General features: G+C 54.4%; 1 protein-coding gene across 2 annotated transcripts in view; it reads left to right on the top strand.

Annotated features, from left to right (window-relative positions):
• The first annotated feature begins 403 nt into the window (after positions 1-403).
• JPH3 (junctophilin 3) overlaps positions 404-21,708 on the top strand; it is a 50,918-nt gene continuing 29,613 nt past the window's right edge. For both annotated transcript variants that reach the window (XR_012057685.1, XM_030282698.4), the window contains exons 1-2: positions 404-1,410; positions 16,833-17,610. Coding sequence is in view for 1 of the 2 variants with exons in the window: in XM_030282698.4 (XP_030138558.3) it covers positions 1,029-1,410; positions 16,833-17,610 (1,160 nt within the window). In the remaining variant the exon portion in view is untranslated. The remainder of the gene's footprint in view (positions 1,411-16,832; positions 17,611-21,708) is intronic.

The following is a 21,708-nucleotide window of genomic DNA, read 5'->3' on the forward strand; positions in this document are numbered from 1 at the left end:
CCCGGGAGGCTGCGGGGGGCTGCGGCCCTGCTGGGCTGCGAGGAGAAGGCGACGCAGTTCCTGTCGCTTTAAATCCACCCTGAGCCCGGCGCCGGGAGCTGAGGCAGAGCAGAAAGCCCAGGCTCCTGCTCATCACCGAGCGGGATTTATCCCCGTAGGGACCCACCGAGGAAAGTAGGGGTGGGGGGTGAGGCGGAGGGGTCATCCCAACCCCTCGAGCATCCCATCAGCATCATCCTCCGGCCGGGCTGCGGGCCGGGCACTGAGGTTTGCGGCGCGGGGGAGGCGGCGGGAGGGGGCGCGGGGCGTGCGCGGTGCGGGAGCGGCCGGAGCCGTGCGGGAGGGCGGCGGAGGAGGCTCCGCATTGCTGCTGCTGCTGCTGCTGCTGCTGCTGCTGCTGCTGCCGCTGCCGCTGCTGCTGCCGAGCCCCGCGATGCCGCCGCGCCCGCCGCTGCCCCCGGCCCTGCGCCCCAGCCAGCCCGGCCGGCGGCGGGGGGCTCCGCGGGGGCTCTGAGCATCCTCCCCCCGGGGCTGCCCAGCGCTCGCTTTTCCTTTTTTTTTTTTTTTTTTTTTTTTTCCTCTTTCCCTTCTCTTGGCATTTGGCCTCTTTTTTTTTTTTTTTTTTCCCTCCTCTTTTTTTTTTTTTTTCTCCTTTTCCCCCACCCCCGTTCCCTGCCTTGGATGGTTTTTAGGTGGAGTCGTTTGCACCAAAATCCAATAGCTGCTGCTGTTCTTGCTGCTATTTTTTTTTTTTTTTTTTTAATGATCCTGTTTCCACAGCAGGGGAAGAGAGAACTGATCCTCAACATACTCCCAGAGAATGAATAATCACAAGAAACTGGCTTAAGCAGCTCCCTGGATCTGGTGCATGATTTTGATTGAGTTCAATTTGATTTAATTTTTTTTATTTTTATTTATTTCTTTTTCCCCAAGTCATCGTTCTCATTTTATTTCCTGCATTTCTTCCTATTTTTTTTTTTTTTTTTTTTTTTTCACCTTTTGGGAGATTTGCAAACCGAATTACATGCATGTCCAGTGGGGGAAGGTTTAATTTTGACGATGGAGGGTCGTACTGTGGAGGCTGGGAGGACGGAAAGGCTCATGGCCATGGAATCTGTACCGGCCCGAAGGGTCAAGGTGAATATTCGGGCTCCTGGAGTCACGGCTTTGAGGTGCTGGGGGTCTACACTTGGCCCAGTGGCAACACTTACCAGGGCACCTGGGCGCAAGGCAAGCGCCATGGCATTGGCATGGAGAGCAAAGGGAAGTGGGTGTACAAAGGAGAGTGGACCCATGGATTTAAGGGACGGTACGGGGTCCGGGAATGCACTGGAAACGGGGCCAAGTACGAAGGCACCTGGAGCAATGGATTACAGGATGGCTACGGGACAGAGACCTACTCGGATGGAGGTAGGTGATGCGTTGATCCCTTCCTGGCTGGGGCGGGTGGGCTGGAGGGTGGTGGGGAGAACCTCCCAGCGGGGTTTGGGTTGGAGTTTGCAACCTGCTGCCTTGGATCGAGGGATGCTCCCACCCTGCAGGAGAGAAGGAACCAGCCCAGCGTGGCACCAGCCCAGCTCTTTGCCACAGGTAGCCCCATATGTTCCATGGGGTCTCTTGGGCGCTGGCTCCTCGCTCCTTCCTCTCCTCAAGCAGGTTTTTTGGGATGTGAAAAGGGCTGTGCTGGTGTGGGGATGCCCAGATCTGGCCCAGAGGGGTCGGAGCACGGGGTGGGCCAGGCCTTGGGGACACAACCCGAGTTGCACATGGGATTGGCACTTCTGGCTGCACCACTGGAACCTGTAGGATTTGCATGGGAACAACGCGGGGCAGGATGGAGGCGAGTGTGTGTGTGGGGGAGGATCTGGGGTGAATGGGGCAGCCCCAGTGCTGCCAGAGCTCTCAGCCAGGGCTGGTGGGCTCTGCACCTCCTCCAGCCCCTCCAAAGGCAGCCCCACGCTCAACGATGCCAGGGAAAAGACTTTAATTCAGACAAGAGTCTTACATTCCTAGTTTACGGCTTAATGCTCTAGCGTAGGGGCTCAGAGGGATCACCAGAGCTCTTCTCTGCCGTCAACATGGCTTAACGAGCTGCTGAGGGGAAACTGGGATTAGAGGAAAAACAAGAAAAACCCAATTGGAGCGATCAAACCCAAAAAAATTGCTGGGCTAACAAGCTTTAGGGCTGAACTGGGAGAAACAGCTGGTGCCGTGCTGTAAGTGGCTGTATCATCCTCTCTCCTGGGTTGTGGCTACTTCCACAATCGGAATTGCCACCATAATCCGAGGCAGGCCTACCTGCTGGCAGCCAGGGGCACTGGGCTCCGCTGGCCCCTGGTTTTCCTGGGAATTGTGGCCTCCTAAAGCAGGCTCAGGGGTTATTTTTAGGATGTTATGGTTTTCCGTACGGCTCCGGTGAGGAAATTGCAGCGTCGGGGAGCTCCATCGCAGCCCTGCCGAAAGGTGCTGCAAGACCTTGCTCTGGAAAACCCAGTTTGCTGCTTTGTGGTTGCACAGGGAGGGGAGGTTAAACCTCACCTGCAGCTGCTTTTTTTGTGCTCTCGCAGGGAGAGGCGGAACCGCCTCGGGATTTTTAATGATAATTTGGTGCCGGTTGTTTTTCTCCCAGAGAAAAACAGAGCTGCAGCCTTTTGTTTCAGCTGCTTGGAAGGATGCTGGGGACTGAGCTGGGATGTGCTGGGTGTGTGTTTGGAAGCCATGGATAAATCCCAGCAGTCCTTCAGTCAAAAATAAAGCTTGGGCAGGGAATCGTCGCCGTCTCCCACATCCGAGGCGCTCAGGAGGGGCTGTGGGGAGGTTTCTGCTTGCTCCCAACATGGGTGCTGTCTCCTCCTGGCACCCAGCCCCTGCCTGGGAGGTTGGAGGGAGGACAGACACAAGTCTGGACTAACTACAGGTCTCTGAGGGCTGGGTGTTGCAGGGCTGGCCCTGTCCCCGGCCACACACGTGCCCCCGCTCCAGCACACTCCCCATCCTCTGCAGCGCAGCGTTTTTTAGGGAAACCTGGGCAGCATCCCCACGCTGGGGTGGCTTAGCAGCAGTTTCAGCCTTTTCTGAGAAGCTACCAGAAGCAAAGAGCTTTTTTCCTTCCATCTTGTCAGGCCAGCCCGGCTTCCCGGTGCTCGGGGACCCAAAAGCGACGTCGCGTGTTTGCGATTTCGGGAGGAGGGAAGAGGAGCAGTGCTGGGAAAGGGCAGGGTCTGTGGCAAAATGCTTCCCCTGGGACTCTGCAAACCTTCCAAGGAGGAAGGAATGCCGTGCTGGGGAAATGCAGAGTGCTGGTAACTGTGGAAGCTCCTCCACATCAGCTTCCCCCACCTCAGCTGGGCCAGAACCACCTCCAAGGCCACTTTCACCAGCTCAGCTGCCATCAGCCAGAGGCCACATCCCTTTCCCACATCCCATTCTGGGTGGAAACCACCAAAGCTGGGCACCTCCAGCCTTTGTGGGCACCAAGCCTTGCTGAACTTTGTGTGCTTGGGTCCCAGAGGCCGCTGTGTGCAGGAGCAGAGGCACCGGGCGAGGCAACTGTAGGGCAGGATGTTTCTCATTAATCTATTCCAGTGATTACCTCCAGCAAACTGAAGTATCCAAGAATCCTCGCCCCAGCATCTGTCACTTGCCACCCACAGATAAATATTCATCCCTTGCACATCATTTATTTTTTTTAGCTCCCCAGCCCTGGCTTGGGGATGGGGCCCTAAATGCGCAGCGAGGCTCGGGGAGCCCCAGAATCCACGGATTGGCTCCGCTTTTCCCATTCCCTTGCCCATGCCGTGCTGGGAGGGCCCCTGGTGTGCCTGCTGGACTCTTGGGCGTGTTGGGGTGTCGGGGGTGGCACTGGTGGCCCGGGGGCTTCCGCCAGCCCCGCAGGCAGCGCTGCCCCCACGCGCAGCTTGCCGAGCTCACGCCTCCCACGCCGCACACGCCGCGCGCCCCACGCCCGTCCCCCCACGCCCACCGGCCCCCCACGCCCTTCCCACGCTCTCCCTGACCCCCAAGGAGAGCAAATCCTGCTCCCCCAGCCCAGGGGATTCGTGTCCATCCCCACAGAGCACAAGGAGCCGTGCTGCTCTCCCAGGGGCTCACGCGTGGCCGAGTGTCCCTGGTGTGGTTGACACGCGGCCTCTGCGCCGTCCTGCTGTCCCCGTGGCCTCACGCACCCAGACATCCCCAGCACTGCTGATACAGCCTCATCTTCCTGCCAAAAACCTTCCTGCCCCCCTCCAGAGCACCTGATATTACATAAACCAGGCTCCCAAGGATTGCTTCGGTCGGGTGCTGGAGTTGGAGCACTTGTCTGATTCACCCCAGCTCCGGAGTGGGAGCAGGAATTGCTCCTTTGCTCCAGGTGAAGGGGCTGCTTCCACCTGGATCAGCACCACTGTGAGGGTGGGGCTGCTGGCAGAGGGTTGGAGACCCTCTCCTGATCAGGTCTGGAGATAGGAGACATCACAGCTGCTTCCTGCCTCTGATACTTTGGGGATGCTCAGTGATTTCACCCCGGGGACAGCTGGAGTTGTAGCTCCAGATTTCCCATGGGAATCCTCTGCACTGGGTTTCGGTTGAGCTGCTGAAACCATCATGGCTGTGGGGGTGGGTGAGGTGGGGTGGCTGAAGGAAGCCTCTAGATCTGTTTTTGCCCTTTCCATCCCTAGCAATGCTGTTTTTCTCCTCCTCCTCCCAGCTGAACAACTGGGATCCTAAACCAGACAGGGGCTCTGGGATGGGACCAGCCCACTGCCCAGCATCCCTGAGGGAATGGGACAGGCTGGGGGTGTCTGCTGTGAACCAGCCTCATCCTATTACCAGTCCTCTCCCCATCCTGAATATCCCACGCTCCCTAAATCCTTGTTTCTCAGGAGGGCTACCCCGAAAGGGCCGGGCGGTCGCATGGTGGTGTTCATCTTGTGTAATCTCCGTGCCCACTCACCTAAAATGAATCATCCTTTGATAGGTGAGGGAAATATAATTAGTGTTTTCATTGTTAGCACTGGCTGAGTAGGCAAGTGGGTTTTCTTGGCCCGGGCTGGGAAATATTCCTGCCGTGGGGAGAGGGAAGCGGAGCCCTGCCAGCCTGTCCTGCTCCATGTCCCACTTTCCCACCCCTGCAGTGGCACTGGTGACACCTCTCTTAGCAGGTGCACCAGGAGCTACCGACCAAATGGCTGGGGAGTGGTTGAGGAGGGGAAAATCGTGGAATATTTCCCAAAAGCCAGCATCAAGGGCTGCTCTGGGGGGATGGAGCGGGAATGCTGTGTGGGACCTGCCTGCCTTGGAGGGGCTGCATCCCCTCACCTGAGCAGAGCCGTGCTTTGGGATGAACCACCACCAGCCAGGAGGGTTGGAATGGGACATCTTTGATGTCTTTTGGGTCGGAAGGGACATTAAAGATGTCCCATTCCAACCCAAACCATTCCCACATTCCACAATGGCAGCGCCCTGGTGCCTCTCCCCAGCCTGGCCTTTCCCTGAGCTCCTGCACAGGGAAGCCACGAGAAGAAGGGCAAATTTCCCTCAGGATCTATTCATAGCACGGATGTCAGAATTACCTTAAAAGTACCAGCTCTTCCCTTGTTTTGCTGCCGGGAAGGAATTGTTGATGCACTTTAAACAGTGGGCGGAAACAAGCAAATACAAGAGCGCCCTGATCCTCGATCCTCGCGTTCCTGCAGCACCCAGACACAGCCAGAGCTGCTCCTAACACCCCCCAGGACCTGATCATCAATTTAAAAAGTCAAGATTTTGGTGATGGAGCATCACACTTGTCAGGGTTGGGTCTAGAAGCTGTTTGCAGAGGTTCTAGGAGAGCAAAACCGGAGACGTCAGGAGCTGCCGAGCACAGAAAAATGAATCAAAATACTAAATGAAGATTCTGACCAGCCTCATTAAAAATAAATGCTATGAACTCATGGTAATTACTTCTCTCACTGGAACATGCTGCTTAGTTTCAGGTACAGCTCAGGACAGAGGAAGAAGGATTTTGACCTCAGAGAAAAGAACATGAGACAGAAATTGCCAGACAGGCCTCAGACCCTCACTCCATCTTCCCGAGTCTTTTATCCAGGCTGGGATTCTCCAGGGAATTGTGCAGGACCCCAACCTTGGGGAGCCCATCGAGCCCCTCTCCCTGACCCACACCAGAGTCTGAAGCACAGTGTTCATGTCATTTCACCAGGGTGGGTTTCTCATGGCTTTGAATGCAAATCTCAGGATATTTGCATGTGATTTGATATCCCATGGGGCTCCTCGTGGTTGGGTGACATCTGCTCCTGGAGCTGAACATTTTTATTTTTTTTTTTTTTCCCTTTAGAAGCTCCAGCTTGTGGAATCATGTGATTTTGCAAGATTTTCAGCTTTGGTTTGGAAGCAAGGTTTCCACCCAGGCTATTGCAGAAAAGTCATTCTTCCAGGCTTGGGAAGCAGCAGACAAGAGCTAAAAATGCCTTCTGTTTAAAAATGCCTCGATTTTAAAATGAACCTGATGAATTTTGAATGCTTTGAGTCAGGTAACGCTGACGTAGATGAATGAGCTGTATTAAAGTAGGCATGACTTGGAGATGGAGGAGCTGGGCAGGGTGAGCTTGGGGATTGTCTTTTAGGGGTGAACACTGGGGTTCAGCATCTGCCTTGTGAGATTTTTTTTTGTCTCTTTGGGTCTGGTTTTGGCATTGATTGAACTCCTGAGCAAGGAAGGATTTTTTTGCAGGAGTTTGCAGGAGTTGCAGGAGGGGCTTGATGGTCATTTGCCCCTGGATTCATCTTTTTAACCATAATTTAAAGTGTTTTTAACAACAAAAAAAAATAGGGAGCTTGCAGAAAGCAAAACTTGAAAGGCAAATGTTTCTATTTTGGGGCTTGATACTGGCTTTTCAAAGACTGATTCTGGCCTTTGCATCAAAAATCCTTAAAAATTGCTTTGGGTGCATGAGCATTCCCTAAGAACAGGCACTGCTTTCCCAACATCATTCCCTGAAGAGGTTCCACTCACTCTCAGCACACAGCAGAGCATCATGAATTTTCATGAATGAGTGAACAGCCAGAGCAAGGTCCCTCATTTTGCTGATTTCCACAAGATGATCACTACAAAGGTATCATTTCCTGCTCAGGGCATCACTTGGGGCCTGCAAGGTGTTTCCCTGGCAGGAATAAGGGTCTGGAAGTGTCCAAGGCCAGGCTGGAGGAGCTTGGAGCAACCTGGGGTAGAGGAAGGTGTCCCTGCCTGTGGCAGGGGTGGATGAGATGAACTTTAAGGGCCCTCCCAACTCCCAACCCAAACCTCTCTGTGATTCCATGATTTATTTCACAGGGAATAAATAAACCCTGCTCTTGCTTCATCCCATCCTGGAGCTGCCTCCTAGCCCTGATCCACGGGGAGCTCAGCCCATCCCACCCAACTGAGCACTCCCACCCCTCAGGGGGGATGCAGCCCCCAAAAACAGCAGCTCCCACCCCTCGGGGGGATGCAGCCCCCAAAAACAGCAGCTCCCACCCCTCAGGGGGGATGCAGCCCCCAAAAACAGCACCTCCCACCCCTCAGGGGGGATGCAACCCCCAAAAACAGCAGCTCCCACCCCTCAGGGGGGATGCAGCCCCCAAAACCAGCACCTCTCACCCTCAGGGGGGATGCAGCCCCCAAAACCAGCAGCTCTCACCCTCAGGGGGGATGCAGCCCCAAACCCAGCAGTGTGGGAGAGGCTGGGAATCAGGAATCAGCCCTTGCTCATGGATCTCCACTGGGGAACGGGAGAGTTTGGGGCAGGATTAGAGCACGGGGGGATTAAGGGAATCAGCATTAGCCTGATTTCACTCTGCTTTCTGAAAGGAGCCTTAATAAAGGTGCTGAGCAATATCCTGAAGTGGTTTGCATCCCTGGGGATAAAACCTCGTCCTGCTTTTGACCCCAGCTGGTGGCTGAACCCGCAGGGATTCAGCTGCCCTGGGAAAACCGTGGCCCCATTTCACCAGGGGATGATGCCTCCTTGACTTTCCCTCTGTCTGACCAAGCCAGCCCTTCCCACTCCCAGGACAGACAACAAGAAATGTCTTTCGTTGGTAGTTTCCTTTTAAAAGTTGTATTTCCCCTGACTGCAGGACCTGGAGCTTTAAGAGGAATCACAACTGGCCTGAGGGGCACCATGAGCCCCATCAGAATCGGTGAAGCCAAGATTTGATTGTCTTTATTGTGGGGTTTTGAAGCCTTTCCTTGAATTCTGGCTGGAAAAGGCACTTCCCAACAGGTTTGGGGAAGCAGGAGATGCAGCAGCAATGAGAACAGGGAGGGGATGCTCAGGACAGGTTTTTCCTGAAGAACAGAGGAACAGAGTTTTATCCCTTGAAGCAAATAGCTGAAACACCTTGGAAAACATTAATTTCCACACAAGATTTTTTTCTTTTTTATGTTTCCAGTGAGGGAGGAACCTTCACCTTCTACTGGCAGAGTATCCTTGGGACAGGCAATGAGGACATAAATGTGTCCCCACATTTGGGATGGGGCTCATACCTCCCAGAGGAGCATTCTTGCCACCTGTGATTTCCTGGTGATTTTCCCCAAGGAGAAGGGCTCAGCAATTCCTGTTCCATGGTATTTCAGCCAGAAATACTTTTGTTGTTATTTGCATCCAGAGGAGGAGGAGGAGGAGAAGGAGGAGCAGGAGCAGGAGGAGGAGGAGGAGGAGGAGGAGGCAGATTCCCTGGCTGAGGCGTGAGGCTGTAGAAATCCATCTCCTCCCTGCAGCCCCCAGCTCCTTCTCCTGCAGAGCTTCTGGCTGTTCCAAACCCATCCCTGCTCCCATCCCTACCCCTTCCAAAGCCATCTCCTTCCAAACCTCATCCAAACCCAGCACCCACTGCTTGATTCCTTTAGATGGAGGCTCCCTGCTTTTAGAAGTACGAGCTGACCACGCTGACATGAGCTGTAATTCTTTATTCTTTACTGGCCCCCAAACCAGATTTGATTCTGCACCCAGGCAGGAGCGTGGCAACCCCTGGCAGCTCTCGTCCTCCTCATCCTCTCCTTGGCCTCTGTGCCTCCCTGGATGCCCAGGCCTGGCTGTGCCCACCATGTCTGGATGCACCCAGCATTAGCACTATGACTAACACCCATCACGTGTTCCTGCCTGCAGATTCGATTTGCATACTCAAAAATCCATACTTTATTCCTTCCCCTGTGTAAGCAGTTACCAGAGCATATTTTTGGCAAATTAGCAGCCATGGCAGAAGCATCTGACTGTGTTTTTAGCGTGGCTTGGTGAAGGAAAACCTTGGCAGGGCTGGAGGGGGATCGTTTGCTGTGGATTCCGGATCCATGTGGTGCTGGATGTGGGCAGTGTCACTGATTCCCACCTTCCAAGGTGGGCAGTGCAGGTGGCACCTCCCAGCCATCCGTGCCATGCCCATGGGAGGTTTAGGGCAGGGTTTGGGGGGTTTAGGGGGGGTTTAGGGCAGGATTTGAGGGTGGGAGCAGCAGCTGGGCACAGGGAAGTCACCCAGCTGGACACGGTGTCCTGCTGCCAGGAGGGACAGGGCAGGAGGGGTGTCCTGGCAGAAAATGTGTCCCCACATCCGTGCAGTGACCAGGGGGTTGAGGGACGGGATTCTCCCCCTCTGAAACCCCACCTGAAGTGCTTTTCCAGCTCTGGGGCTTCCCAGTGTGACAAGGACGTGGAGCTGCTGGAGCAATTCCAGAGGAGGCCACAGAGATGCCCCAAGGGCTGGAACCTCTCTGGAGCCAGGCTGGCAGAGCTGCGGGTGCCCACCTGGAGAGGAGAAGCTCCAGGGAGAGCTCAGAGCTCTGCCAGGGCCTGAAGGGGCTCCAGGAGAGCTGGAGAGGGACTGGGGACAAGGGATGGAGGGACAGACACAGGGAATGGCTCCCACTGCCAGAGGGTGGATTTAGATGGGATTTTGGGAAGGAATTGTTCCCTGGGAGGGTGCTGAGACCCTGGTACAGGTTGCCCAGAGCAGCTGTGGCTGCCCCTGGATCCCTGACAGTGCCCAAAGCCAGGTTGGATGGGGTTTGGAGCAATCTGGGATAGGGAAAGCTGTTCCTGCCATGGCAGGGAGTGAGAACAACAGGAATTTGAATTCTGGGATTCTGTGTGTTAGGGACACTTTTTTCCCAGCAATTCCCCAGGATGGCCAGCGATGATGTGCCCATTGTCACACCATCAGAGCAGCCCCCAGCCCCCTCTTTTCTCCCAGACTTCTTCCCTTCGGGCTGGGTGTTGCTGAGATGATTTGTGTGTGAATCCTCCTGGGCTCTGTGGTATCGAGCAGCTGGAAAAGGATATCTGTAAAACTCCCTCCTCTGGTTGGAATTCAAGAGCCCGGCCTAATTATTGCCATCGGACATCTTTAATTAATATGCTGCAGAGGCCAGAGATAAGAGAGGATCCTTTGTGAGATAAATCAGCAATTTGTAAAACCTAATTACTTTGGCTTGGAGAAGTGGAGGGGCACTTTGGACCACTCCCCCTCCTCCCTGGGATTTTGGGGAAGGAGGGATGGTGGCTTGGGAATGCTGCTGGGGCCCAGCAGGGTCACTGGACCAGGAGGATCTGGCTGTGCCTCAAGGATGGGACAGAGTTCCTGCCCTTTGGAGCCTCCTGCTCCCATTTTCCAGGCAAACTTGGGAAGCTGCATCCCTGTTGCTGATGATTTTATCTCACCTGGGAATATTGACCCAGCCTGGTGGGTGTGCTTGGGTTTTCAGCTCAGTGTTAGGGATGGAGAAGGAATTTTTTCCAAATATTTTTCTTCTTCTGAGGTCGGGTTGTGGTAATGACACGCTGCCCTCAAAGTGCTTCACAACATCCCAAATTCCTGCTTGGATATCTCCATATGAGGAACTGGAAGAGGGCAGGTCTGTGCAAACCTCCCGTGGGATTTATCCATGTTTGCCAGAGGATTCATCCTGCAGGACATGGAACAGACCATGTGAGTTTGGGAAAAACCTGGGAGCAGCCATAAAGCTTCTCCTTAATGGTGTTCCTGGAGTGGGGCCAGAGGGCTCAGTGACTACAAAATGCCAAATCTTGGGTATGGGCACAGGAGGGAAAGAAAACACAGTCATTCCAACCCAAAAATTCTTATTTTTATCTTCTTCCAGCATCATGGCCCAGGTTTATATCCAAGTGCATGATCCCACCTCAAGCCAGAGGAAGCCCCACACACCTGGGCAGCCCCACATCCTCCCTTTGTGCTTCCTCCTGTGCTGTTCAAACTCCAGCTCTTCCTGAGGGAGCTGCTTGGGAGGTTTATTTGTTTCAAAGCTGGATTTCACTGGAATGAATGCTGCCCATCCCCTTTATCCAGTGGCTGGGCATCCCCCTGAAGCAGGAAAGGATTGCAGGTCCAGGAAATTCCTCAGTTTGGGACAACAAGCAGTGGCTTGGTTGTTCCTTTCCAGCCATGGAGAAGAAATACCTTGTCAGTGAGAGGGAGCAGTCCTGGATCCCCACAGTGCTGTATCCCAGAGGGATGAGCCAGAGCTGGAGATCTCCCCTCCCCTCCCCAGCAGATTCCCCAAAATCTCTTTGGCAGAGGAAGGGAAGTGCATGGAAAGGCCTTGCTGTTCCTGCAATGCCTCCCCTCCTCTCCATGGAGATCTTTGCAAACAGGAGCTGTGTTAGAGCTCCCAGCCCAGCTGAACTGCAGAATGCTGCTGCCTTATCCCAGTTCCCAGCAGGGAATTTGGAGGTGCAGGGTCCTGCTCACCCCTCTTCTGCTTTGCTGCAAGGTGCAAACCCAGGCCAGCCCTGATTTTGGGGATTTTGGCATTGTGGGGCCACCAGGAGCTGGCCTGGAGACTCTCAGCTCTCTTCCCAGGATGGATTTTAGCCAAATGCTGAGGAAGTGCTGCTCCCTGTCACTGCTGGAGAATCAGGAATGATGCTTCCCAGGCCAGGGACTGCCTGCTCTCTGCTCTCAGCCCCGCTGCCTCTGGCCAAGGATGGGGCTCTGCACGCTCCTCAAAGCCATGGCAATTCCTGCAGGAGCTCTGGAAACAAGCCAGCCCTGCTCCAAGGGGAGCAAGCAAAAAAAACCCCCAAATTCAGGATTAGGAACACCAGCGAATGTGTCCAACAGCACTGCCCCTTGTCTTCTCTCCATGTTTCCATCGATCCCTGTCTTTCCCATGAGCCTGTTCCCTTTCTAACACTTCAGCAGTTATTTCTGAAATAGGGTTTTTCCCTCCAATCCATCTTTTGGGATGACTCCAGTTGTTTTCTCCAAGCCTCAAGTTGTGCCCTCTCCTTAGCTCTGCTTGGCATGGACGTGGCCACTTCTCACCTTTATCTCGACTTTCCACGTCCAAGACTTTCTTCTCTCTCTTTGTCGTTTTTGCCCCGTGCAAAAGGGCCACCCAGAAGTGGGATGGATATTTTTGGATTCTTGGAGGCATCCATAGGAGTGCCCTGCATGGCTGAGGGAAGAGGTTGGGACTTTTTCCTTCCCAGGGGTTCTCCTCCATCATGGTGCCTTTGGCTCTTCTCTGGCTTGGGCAATCAATGGGTTTGTGGCCAGGACTGCCTTGGATTGCTCCGTGCCTCCCATCCCAAGGCAGACACATTCTCCTCATGCATCCTGACCCTGGGAGGTGCTCAGAACCGAAATCCTTGGAATTGCCCCTTCAGCACCTCGGCAGATGATTCTGTTCCACCAGAAATGCTCATTCCACCTCTCCCAGCCCCACCCTGCTGTCCCCACCGTGCCAGATTCCTGCTGCACCTTCCCTTTCCACCTCCCGAGCCTGGAGCAGCTGCAGCCGGTCCATCCTTGACACTGTTGAGCCAGGGATGGGAGAAATGACTCGCACCATTTCAGAAGTCAAAATGAATCTTTATTCAAAATCACTTCTCTCTTTTATAGAGAACACGTGAACATTAGTTCCATTGCTCTTAAAGAAAAACATTTCACCTGATCGGTGTGCTGGACTTAGGTCAGTGTGGTAGAACATATCTATAAATAATATGAATGGAAAGCAAGATAATAAATTGTTTACATTCCTCTCAGACTTTTCCCCAGGCTTTTTCCCTCTCTTTTTCTCTCTGACTGAACTGAGAATATCCACACATCCTGGCACGTGAAGGGGAATATCCTGAAATCCCGTTTCCTCTGCAGGGACGAGGAGTCTCCGGGCTCCATGTGAGACCAAGCTTTGTGCAGATATCTGCAAATGTTGGGGCAGAGGTTAAGCTGAGCGGGGCTCGGGAGAAGCTTAGCAATGCAGATCAGATGCTCATGGCCAAATCCTGGGTGTCCAGAGTTTAAAACATCACCAAGTCAGGGTAAGGAAGGAGTGCTCTCGGGGTCTGTGTGTCTCTGTGTGTTGGGATGACCCCAAGAACGTAAAAGCCCTCATTTCCCAGCCTGTGCAGCCAAAGGAGTCTAAAATGCGTAGGATCAGCTTCTCAAGGCTGTTTATTTTCCCTTATCTAGAACATTCTTTCTCTGACCTGCTGAGCTCTGTCCAGCAGGTCGGCCATGGCATTCTGTCTGTCCTCAGGGTGGTGTTTGCATTTTATACCAAAAACTACGTATGCTGTGTTTACAATATTGTGCCAATATCTATCATTTATGTTGGACAGTGTGTCTGTGCCTTAAACCAGTAGAAAAGTGTCACCATCACAGCAAGACATGGAGGACAAGAAGAAGGAGAAGAAGGTCAGGACACACCCAAATCCTTCTATCTTGACCCCCTGAATCCTAGTCTAAAAAACCCTAAAATTCTACTTTTCCACCCTGTGTTGACTCAACTATCACACTACTCAAACCCTTGTGGCTTGTAATTCCTCATACAAAGTTGGCAGCTTTTTCCATGGGCTGAAATGGAACCCACGGGTGTTTTTGACTTCGTGCCAAGGTCTCTGAGCCCCCTGTCAGGGTCTGGAGGCAGCCAGAGGGATGCTCTGGGCTCTCACAGAGCGCTGCTGCTGAGGAAGGGCTGAGCTCCCTGGCAGGAAGCTCTTTGATCTGCTGGTGGCCATGAAGCTGCCCAGATGTCTTGGTGGCCATCAGGGACATGAGCGTGGCCTCTGAGGCAATCCCTAGGGATAATCCATGCTGCTGCCTCCTGCAGGGAAGAAACAGCACCCACGAAAGCAGAGCTGGGGGCTGGGAGTTGCTCCACGGTGCTGGGAGAGGACAAGAAGGAGGGATGGAGTGGCTGGAAAATCCACCTTGCCAAGGAGATGCTGAGGAGAGATTGCTCCTGGCAGCTGTGCCATTCCAGGAGCAGTTTGGAAGGCCAGGCAGGGATGGGCAGGCAGGGATGGGCAGGCAGGGATGGGCAGGCAGGGATGGGCAGGTAGGGATGGCAGCATCCTGGCCACCTCAGCCTGGCTGGGGACAGGCACAGGCTGCAGCTGTGACCTGCTGTGACCAATTTGCCACCGGTGCTCCAGCCCACAGCTCTTTGTTCTGCTCCCTGACAGTCCCTCAGGTTTTCAGCACAGGGCTGTGATCCTTCACGTTGCTCCAGCTGAATCCAGGGAGGTTTTTCAGCTGCACGTTTGCCAGGAGATGAGGAGGCCGAGGGGACCTGTGTGGGGTCAGGGCTCGTGTCAAGGGATTCAGCCAAGGGAAAGGGAGATGGGGATGTGGGCAGGGTGGGATCTGGTGGATCTCATGCAGGAACTGTTCTCCTTGTGCCCCTGCCCACACTGCATCCGTCCCTGAAACGCACTGAATCCATCTCCAGGGAAGTAGGAGCGCTGTGTGAGGACATCCCAAGCCACCCTGGGAGCTCCATGGCATGGGAACTTAGAGTCTGGGGGGAATCCTTCCCCAGGTTGCTCCATTGTCCTGCTGAGACACTCTGAAATGGAGCCAGGAAGGGAAGAGAGGTGCTGCCAGGTGCCCAGGGAACGCAGGGACACCTTGGCAGGCTCTGCCACAGCCACCATGCCAGGCATGGGGAGAGCTGTGGGTGCATGGCACTGGTTGTTCCCCGTTCTTGGGGACACCACAGGGGACAAGGCAGGCTTGCTGCTCAAACCCCCCCACTGGACATGTCTGCTGTGTCCCCTGAGCTGCATCTTGCAGGTTGTCCCCCATCCTTCTCCCTGTCACCACCTCCTTGCCCTGCCCTGCCAGTGCCTGCCCTAATCCCAGTGCTAATCCTATAAACCCTCAGTAAATCCTGCCTGTTCCTGCCTCTCCAAGGCAGGCTCTGTGGGGTCCCAGCTTGGGCCTGATGGATCTTTTGGGGTGCACAAAGCTGCCACCCCAATAATGTAATGCCATTGGAGCACGGAGAAGGATGCCTAAATCCTGGGGGATTTGTTCAAAGCACTGGCAGCTAAAAGACAGCTGAAGCACCCCAAAATACACCCCAAAATGTGGCCAGGTGCTGGTTTCACATTCTCAGGAAGCAGTTCCTGTGCTCAGCATGGGCTGCTCCAGCCCAGATCCCTTCTGTGCTGCTGAGCCCCAGAACTGGGCAGGGAAATTCCTCAGGGAGTGCTGGGGTGGGACTGGCCAGATCCATGCAGGGTTCACAGTTTCAGCAGGACCATTTTAAGGCTCCCTGGGCATGTAGGAACGGGGCTGGCACAAAGGGAGGTCCCAGTGCTGGGAGGCGCTGCCTGTGCCCATCCCAGCTCCTCACATCCCGGGGCTGGGACTGCTCACAGCATTCCAGCAGCTCCAGGGCCCAGCTCGGAGCCATCCTCGGGCTCCTCGGTCTGCCCCAGGAGGGCTCACAGTGGATCACTGCATCTCGAGCTGGTCTGGAGAAGATTAAACCAACCTAAGAATAAAAACAAGCCCTGCAGGTCAGTGGGCTGGCATAAGGCCTGGAATTGTGCCAACCTCCGAGCTCCAGGAGGGGATGGGATTAGGAGCCCTGAGCAGATTACCACCCAACCCGTATTTCGGTGCTGAGGTCCAGCTGGGTGGGTGGGCTCCGTGTCCCCCCGTTCCCAGTGCCATGCTGGAGCCTTGTGTGTGTTTCATGCCACCAACAACCAGTTAAGAAACTCCAGGAAGTGCCCACGCAAATGTAGGAGCTCCATCAGGGACACAATTCCAAGGGGAATATCCAAAAGGATCTCCCCCCGTGAGGACTTTATTTCTATGGAGCTGCTTCCTTCCCCAGCACACCGGATAAAGGCACTGTGTGTATAAATAAATGTATTGTTATACATTATCCATCCACTGTGAGATGCCATCGCTGCCAGCAGCATGGAGTGCGCTCCTGGATAACCATTCCCCCACTCCACACCCCTGCTCCCTTCCCTTTCACGTTAGGGATTGATCCACGGGGCAGTTCCTTGATGCCTTGGATGGTTTCTAACCCCCCTGTGCTGCAGCTGGAGTGCAAGCCTGCAATCGAGGTGGCGCAGTCCCCATCCCTGGGTATGTTTAACAAAGCCTGGGTGTGGCACTGGGTGCCAGGATTGAGTTGAGGTGTTGGGGCTGGGTTGGACTCGATGATCTTGAAGGTCTCTTCCAACTGATGTGGCACCGGGTGCCAGGGTTTGGTTGAGGTGTTGGGGCTGGGTTGGACTCGATGCTCTTTAAGGGTCTCTTCCAACTGACGTGGCACCGGGTGCCAGGGTTGAGTTGAGGTGTTGGGGCTGGGTTGGACACGATGCTCTTTAAGGTCTCTTCCAACCTGTTGGTTGGAAGTTGTGAATTCTGTTGTGTTGTTGTAAATTCTGTGACTCCAATCAATTTTCCCTCCACAACCTGACGTTGCAATCCTCATCCTGGAGATGGGACTGGGATTCCTTAGCTGTAAAGATCTCCCGGAGGAGTTTGATGCCACAACCTCCCCTCTGTTTGCTTTTGTCTCCTCTCCGCAGGGACATACCAGGGCCAGTGGGTCGGAGGGATGCGCCAGGGTTACGGCGTCCGGCAGAGCGTTCCCTACGGCATGGCTGCGGTCATCAGGTCACCCCTGAGGACATCCATCAACTCCCTGCGCAGCGAGCACACCAACGGCACGGCGCTGCACCCCGACGCCTCGCCCGCCGTGGCTGGCAGCCCGGCCGTGTCCCGCGGCGGCTTCGTCCTCATGGCCCACAGCGACGCCGAGATCCTCAAGAGCAAGAAGAAGGGAATCTTCCGGCGCTCGCTGCTGAGCGGGCTCAAGCTCCGCAAGTCCGAGTCCAAGAGCTCCTTGGCCAGCCAGCGGAGCAAGCAGAGCTCGTTCCGGAGCGAGGCCGGCATGAGCACGGTCAGCTCCACCGCCAGCGACATCAACTCCACCATCAGCCTGGGCGAGGGCGAGGCCGAGCTCTCGGTCATCGAAGACGACATCGACGCCACCACCACCGAGATCTACGTGGGCGAGTGGAAGAACGACAAGCGCTCGGGCTCGGGCGTGAGCCAGCGCTCGGACGGGCTCAAGTACGAGGGCGAGTGGGCCAACAACAAGCGCCACGGCTACGGCTGCATGACCTTCCCCGATGGCACCAAGGAGGAGGGCAAGTACAAGCAGAACATCCTGGTCAGCGGCAAGAGGAAGAACCTCATCCCACTGCGTGCCAGCAAGATCCGGGAGAAGGTGGATCGGGCCGTGGAGGCGGCCGAGAGGGCGGCCACCATCGCCAAGCAGAAAGCGGAGATCGCGGCGTCCAGGTAAGGGGATCCTGCCCGTCCCGGTGTGTCTGAGCTGGGATCCCGCCCTGGGGATTTGGGAGAAATGGGGTGGGAATTTTTGTTGCAGTAGGGGCGTTGCTGGAGGAAAGAGGCTCGTGGTGGATCTGCAGGTTGGTGCTGCATGGATCTTGCAGCAGCTTTGGCTTGCCCAAGTTTTGGGGTGCTGCTTAAAACAGGGTGGATCCAAGCCCACTTTTCCCTCTGGTAAATTCCCAGTGGGCTGGGGATGCACAACCTCCCCAAGTGAGGCAGGGAGGCCATGCAGGGTCACCAGAGCGGGGCAGCCTGGGCAGGGGGTGGTGGCACTTTGGTGGTGTCACAGGCTGAGTGCTGTCACTTAGGGGGTGCTGGGTTATTTGTCCCATTTTCCCCTCTCCTCGTGGATAAGCAGGAGAGCTCCTGAGTTTGCCCAAATCCTCTGCCTGACTCACAGCCATGAGGAACCATCCCAAGGCTGGCCTGTGCAGGGAGGATTCCCAGCTATTTCCATTCCCAAAAGGGGTTTTGAGTGGAAAACCAGTCAAATATGTGGCTTCAGCCCTGGGGAGGCTCTGCTGGAAAGCAGCAGATCTGGGTACCCTACAACGCCCCTTCTCCCTGTGCTGCCCCCACAGCAGAGATCCAGATCTGGGATCTGCTGGAAACCAGCAGGAGGGAAGGGGAAAACGAGCCACGTCTAATTTAAGTTGAAATAAGGTCCCAGCTCAAAGCAGGGCCAGCTCAAGCACCCTGTAGCTGGCTCCCAAAAGGCACCTGAAGCTCTGTGCCTTGCAGGAAGCTCCCAGACCAGCGGTGAGGTGAGGAGGAAAAGCTCCTCTGGAGAATTCAGGGCTCTTTGTATCACATTTTGGGGTGGTTTATTAGAGCATGTCATTCCTTTCTGTTTCCTGAGCGAGGGCTATATTTAGCAGCCAGGCTGGGAAAAAGGGCTGGAGTTAGGGGAAAAACCCAGGTACCTCCTCAGCCTCCTGTGTTGGATTAATTGTTGGGTCTGGAATATTTATATGCAGAGTCACACTTGAAATCTTTATCAGCACGTCTGCCAAGGGCTTATCTGCAATATGAATGAGCCTCCTGGGCCTGCTTTGGGAGCACATTTGGGCTTGATGATGTTTTTGAGCTGATGGTTGGGGAAAAAAAATCAAAAATCCCACTAGAATGGCAGGTAGGAAGCAGACTGCAGAGGGGTGGGAAGGCCAGATCTTTCCCTGTGGTCTGGGGATGGATGGGAATGCCTCAAAAGGCTGCAGAACTGGAAATGTGGAGCTCCAGTGTGCTGTGGGATGGATCCTGGACATGTGGAGCTCCAGTGTGCTGTGGGATGGATCCTGGAAATGTGGAGCTCCAGTGTGCTGTGGGATGGATCCTGGAAATGTGGAGCTCCAGTGTGCTGTGGGATGGATCCTGGAGATTTGGAGCTCCAGTGTGCTGTGGGATGGATCCTGGAAATGTGGAGCTCCAGTCTGCCATGGGGTGCTGGGTCTGAGCACCTGAGCATCCTCAATGCCCCAGTGGTGATGATTCTGGAACACCATGAGAGTGGGATTGCTAGAAATGCTTAATGAGCTCTTGACATGTAATATTCCACCTCTAATTATGGGAGAGAAGAGGAAGAAATCAAGTCAGGAATGCCAGTTGTGAACACCTCCCTGCCCTGCACTGACTGGGTGGTCCAGGGCTCTGCTGGGGAGTGGAGGGTGGAAGATGGAGAGCTGGAGATGGATGGGATTAGGTGGGTCCAGGGAAGGATTCCTTCCCAATATCCCATGTAAATCTCTGCTCTTTTACCTTAAACCGCTTTGTCTGAAACCTCCAATCCCTCAGCTCGAGCTCTCCCCCCTCCTGAGGGTTTTGGCAGAGTCCCTGAGCCTGCAGAACCAGAGCAGAGCAAGGTTTTACATACTGAGATCCAGCTGGAAAAGCTTTCTTATTAATCTTAGTCGGATTTAATTTTAAAGCTTCCTAATGAAGGAACCCTCCCCTGCAGTGTCCACACCAAACTGCATCATCCAAATGCCACAAAACAGAACTGGGGGAGAACCCTGGTGCTCATTCCCGAGGTTTTGGGGCTCAGGGGTGGAACATCCCCCCTTTAATGCCAACATAAACTCCAATTTCCCGGCGTGGCTCTGTGTGTGTGTATTCTTTTCTGTCTGATCATACCGAGTTCACTCTGCAGCCTTTCCCTCGGTGGGGGGGAAAAAAAAAAAAAATGTGCCCACCCACAGCTTTCATTAAATTTGTAAGAATTCAGTATTTTTGAAAACTCTGCCGCTCTGTCAGATTTGGTTGGAATTGGCCAACACGTTCAAAAGTTATTAGTGTGGGAGTGATGGCATATAGATATATAAACAGCACAATCACAGGAGTGAGCCCCATTTCCTGAGGAAAGTAGGCTAAAAACACAGTGTGCTGGAGACAAGTAAATTGTTTTCCTAAAGTTGGTGGAGCCTGAGTAGTGCACAGTGATATCTGCACGTTTAAGGGATTTCTTTTAGGGTCAAGAGGAGATTCTCTTAAATTTTCTTTGCTGTAATTTAAGTGGGAGAACGCACAATTCCCTCTGGTTCTCTGGAATTGTTCAGGTGAAGTGAACGGGGAGGAAGGGATGTGAATGAGGGTGAGGAACTCCTGCTGATGGCAGCTGGCCCATCCCTGGAAGGGTTCAAGGCCAGGAGAAAGTTTGGAAGGGGTAGAGAAGGGTGGCAGGGGTGGGACTGGATGAACTTTAAGATCCTTTCCAACCCAAATCTTTCCATGATTCCATGATCAGGGGGAGACATAGAGGGAATTCTTTCCCAGCTTGTTTAAATGGAATGTTGAGGGTGTTCTCTGAGTGCTCTGGGAGACCTTCATTCCCTCTCAAATCAGTGCTCTGGTCAGGGCAGCAGGGACAAACAAATTCCTCTCAAATCAGCCCAGAGGCAGCACTCTTTCTGCTCCACCCTGGAAGGATGAAGGATGCACTAGACACCCCGAGTCCCATCTCATTAGTGCTAATTGACACCTCAGGCAAATTATCTGTAGGCTCTGGTGTGCCATTAGCCACTAAAATAAAATATCCAGGCAACAAAGGTGGGCCAGGGAGCTCAGCCCAGCTGCTGGGTTTTGGCACAGCCAAAAACCCATCTGCTGTGGAGATGGGGTGCACAGGGAATGGTGGGGGAGATCAGGGGTGACTCCAGCTCTCCAGGGTGGCTGATGGCAGTTCTAAAGCAGGGCTGACAGACCCTCCATCTCTCCAGGGTTTCCTCTTGCTTCCACAGTTCCCAGGTTTGTAATGAGTGGCTGGGCTGGCTATGGAAGGAGGGACTCACATGGATGAGTCCCAGTGGCAAACACTTCACTCCTCTCCAGCATGGGGATCTGCTGCCCAGCACCTTAAATAACAATTCCTGGGAGCAGCCTGGCTCCCAGAGGGAATTCTGCTCCCAGGTCACTCCTAAGTAATGCTCTCCCTGGCATAATTATAGCCGAGCCTTGCACCGACCAGGAGAAAAATATAATTAAAGCTCCACAGTCTCAGGGGGAGCTGGGCCACAAATTAGCACAGTGTCATTCCACTCCAGAAAAGGGAAACTGGGGGGAAATAGGAAAAGGAAGGAAATAAAGCCAAGCTGGCAGTGAGGAGGGGAGAAGGGGGATGTTTGGACTCACCCTGGATGCTCCCTCAGGATGCTGCAGCCAGGGCTGACGTCAGGCAGGAAAAGCCCCCGAGAGCCGAGCAGCAAAGTGCAGGAGGTTCTTAGAGCCAAACAGGTATTTTCTTGAGGAAAATGGAAAGGCAGCTCGGGCCAAGGCAGAGAAAAGCAAAGCTGCTACAGCCGTGCTCTGAGAGTGGTGCTAATGTCCCCACCGGCTCTCCTGGCCCGGGTAGTGCTGCTGCTTAATGCTCTGCCAGGCCTGAGCCTGCAGCTCTGCCATTGTCTGGGCTGCCTTTGATTTCGGGTTGCTGCTGCTGCTGCTTTTTGGGTGCCTGGGGGTGCTGGCTGCTGACCCTAATCCTGCCTCGTGCCGCCCCAGGGGCTCCTGCTGCGGATGGAGAGGGAAAAGGAGGAGGAGGAGGAGGAGAGGTGG

This window comes from Taeniopygia guttata, chromosome 11 (assembly GCF_048771995.1).
Source record: "Taeniopygia guttata chromosome 11, bTaeGut7.mat, whole genome shotgun sequence".
NCBI classification, from domain to species: domain Eukaryota; kingdom Metazoa; phylum Chordata; class Aves; order Passeriformes; family Estrildidae; genus Taeniopygia; species Taeniopygia guttata.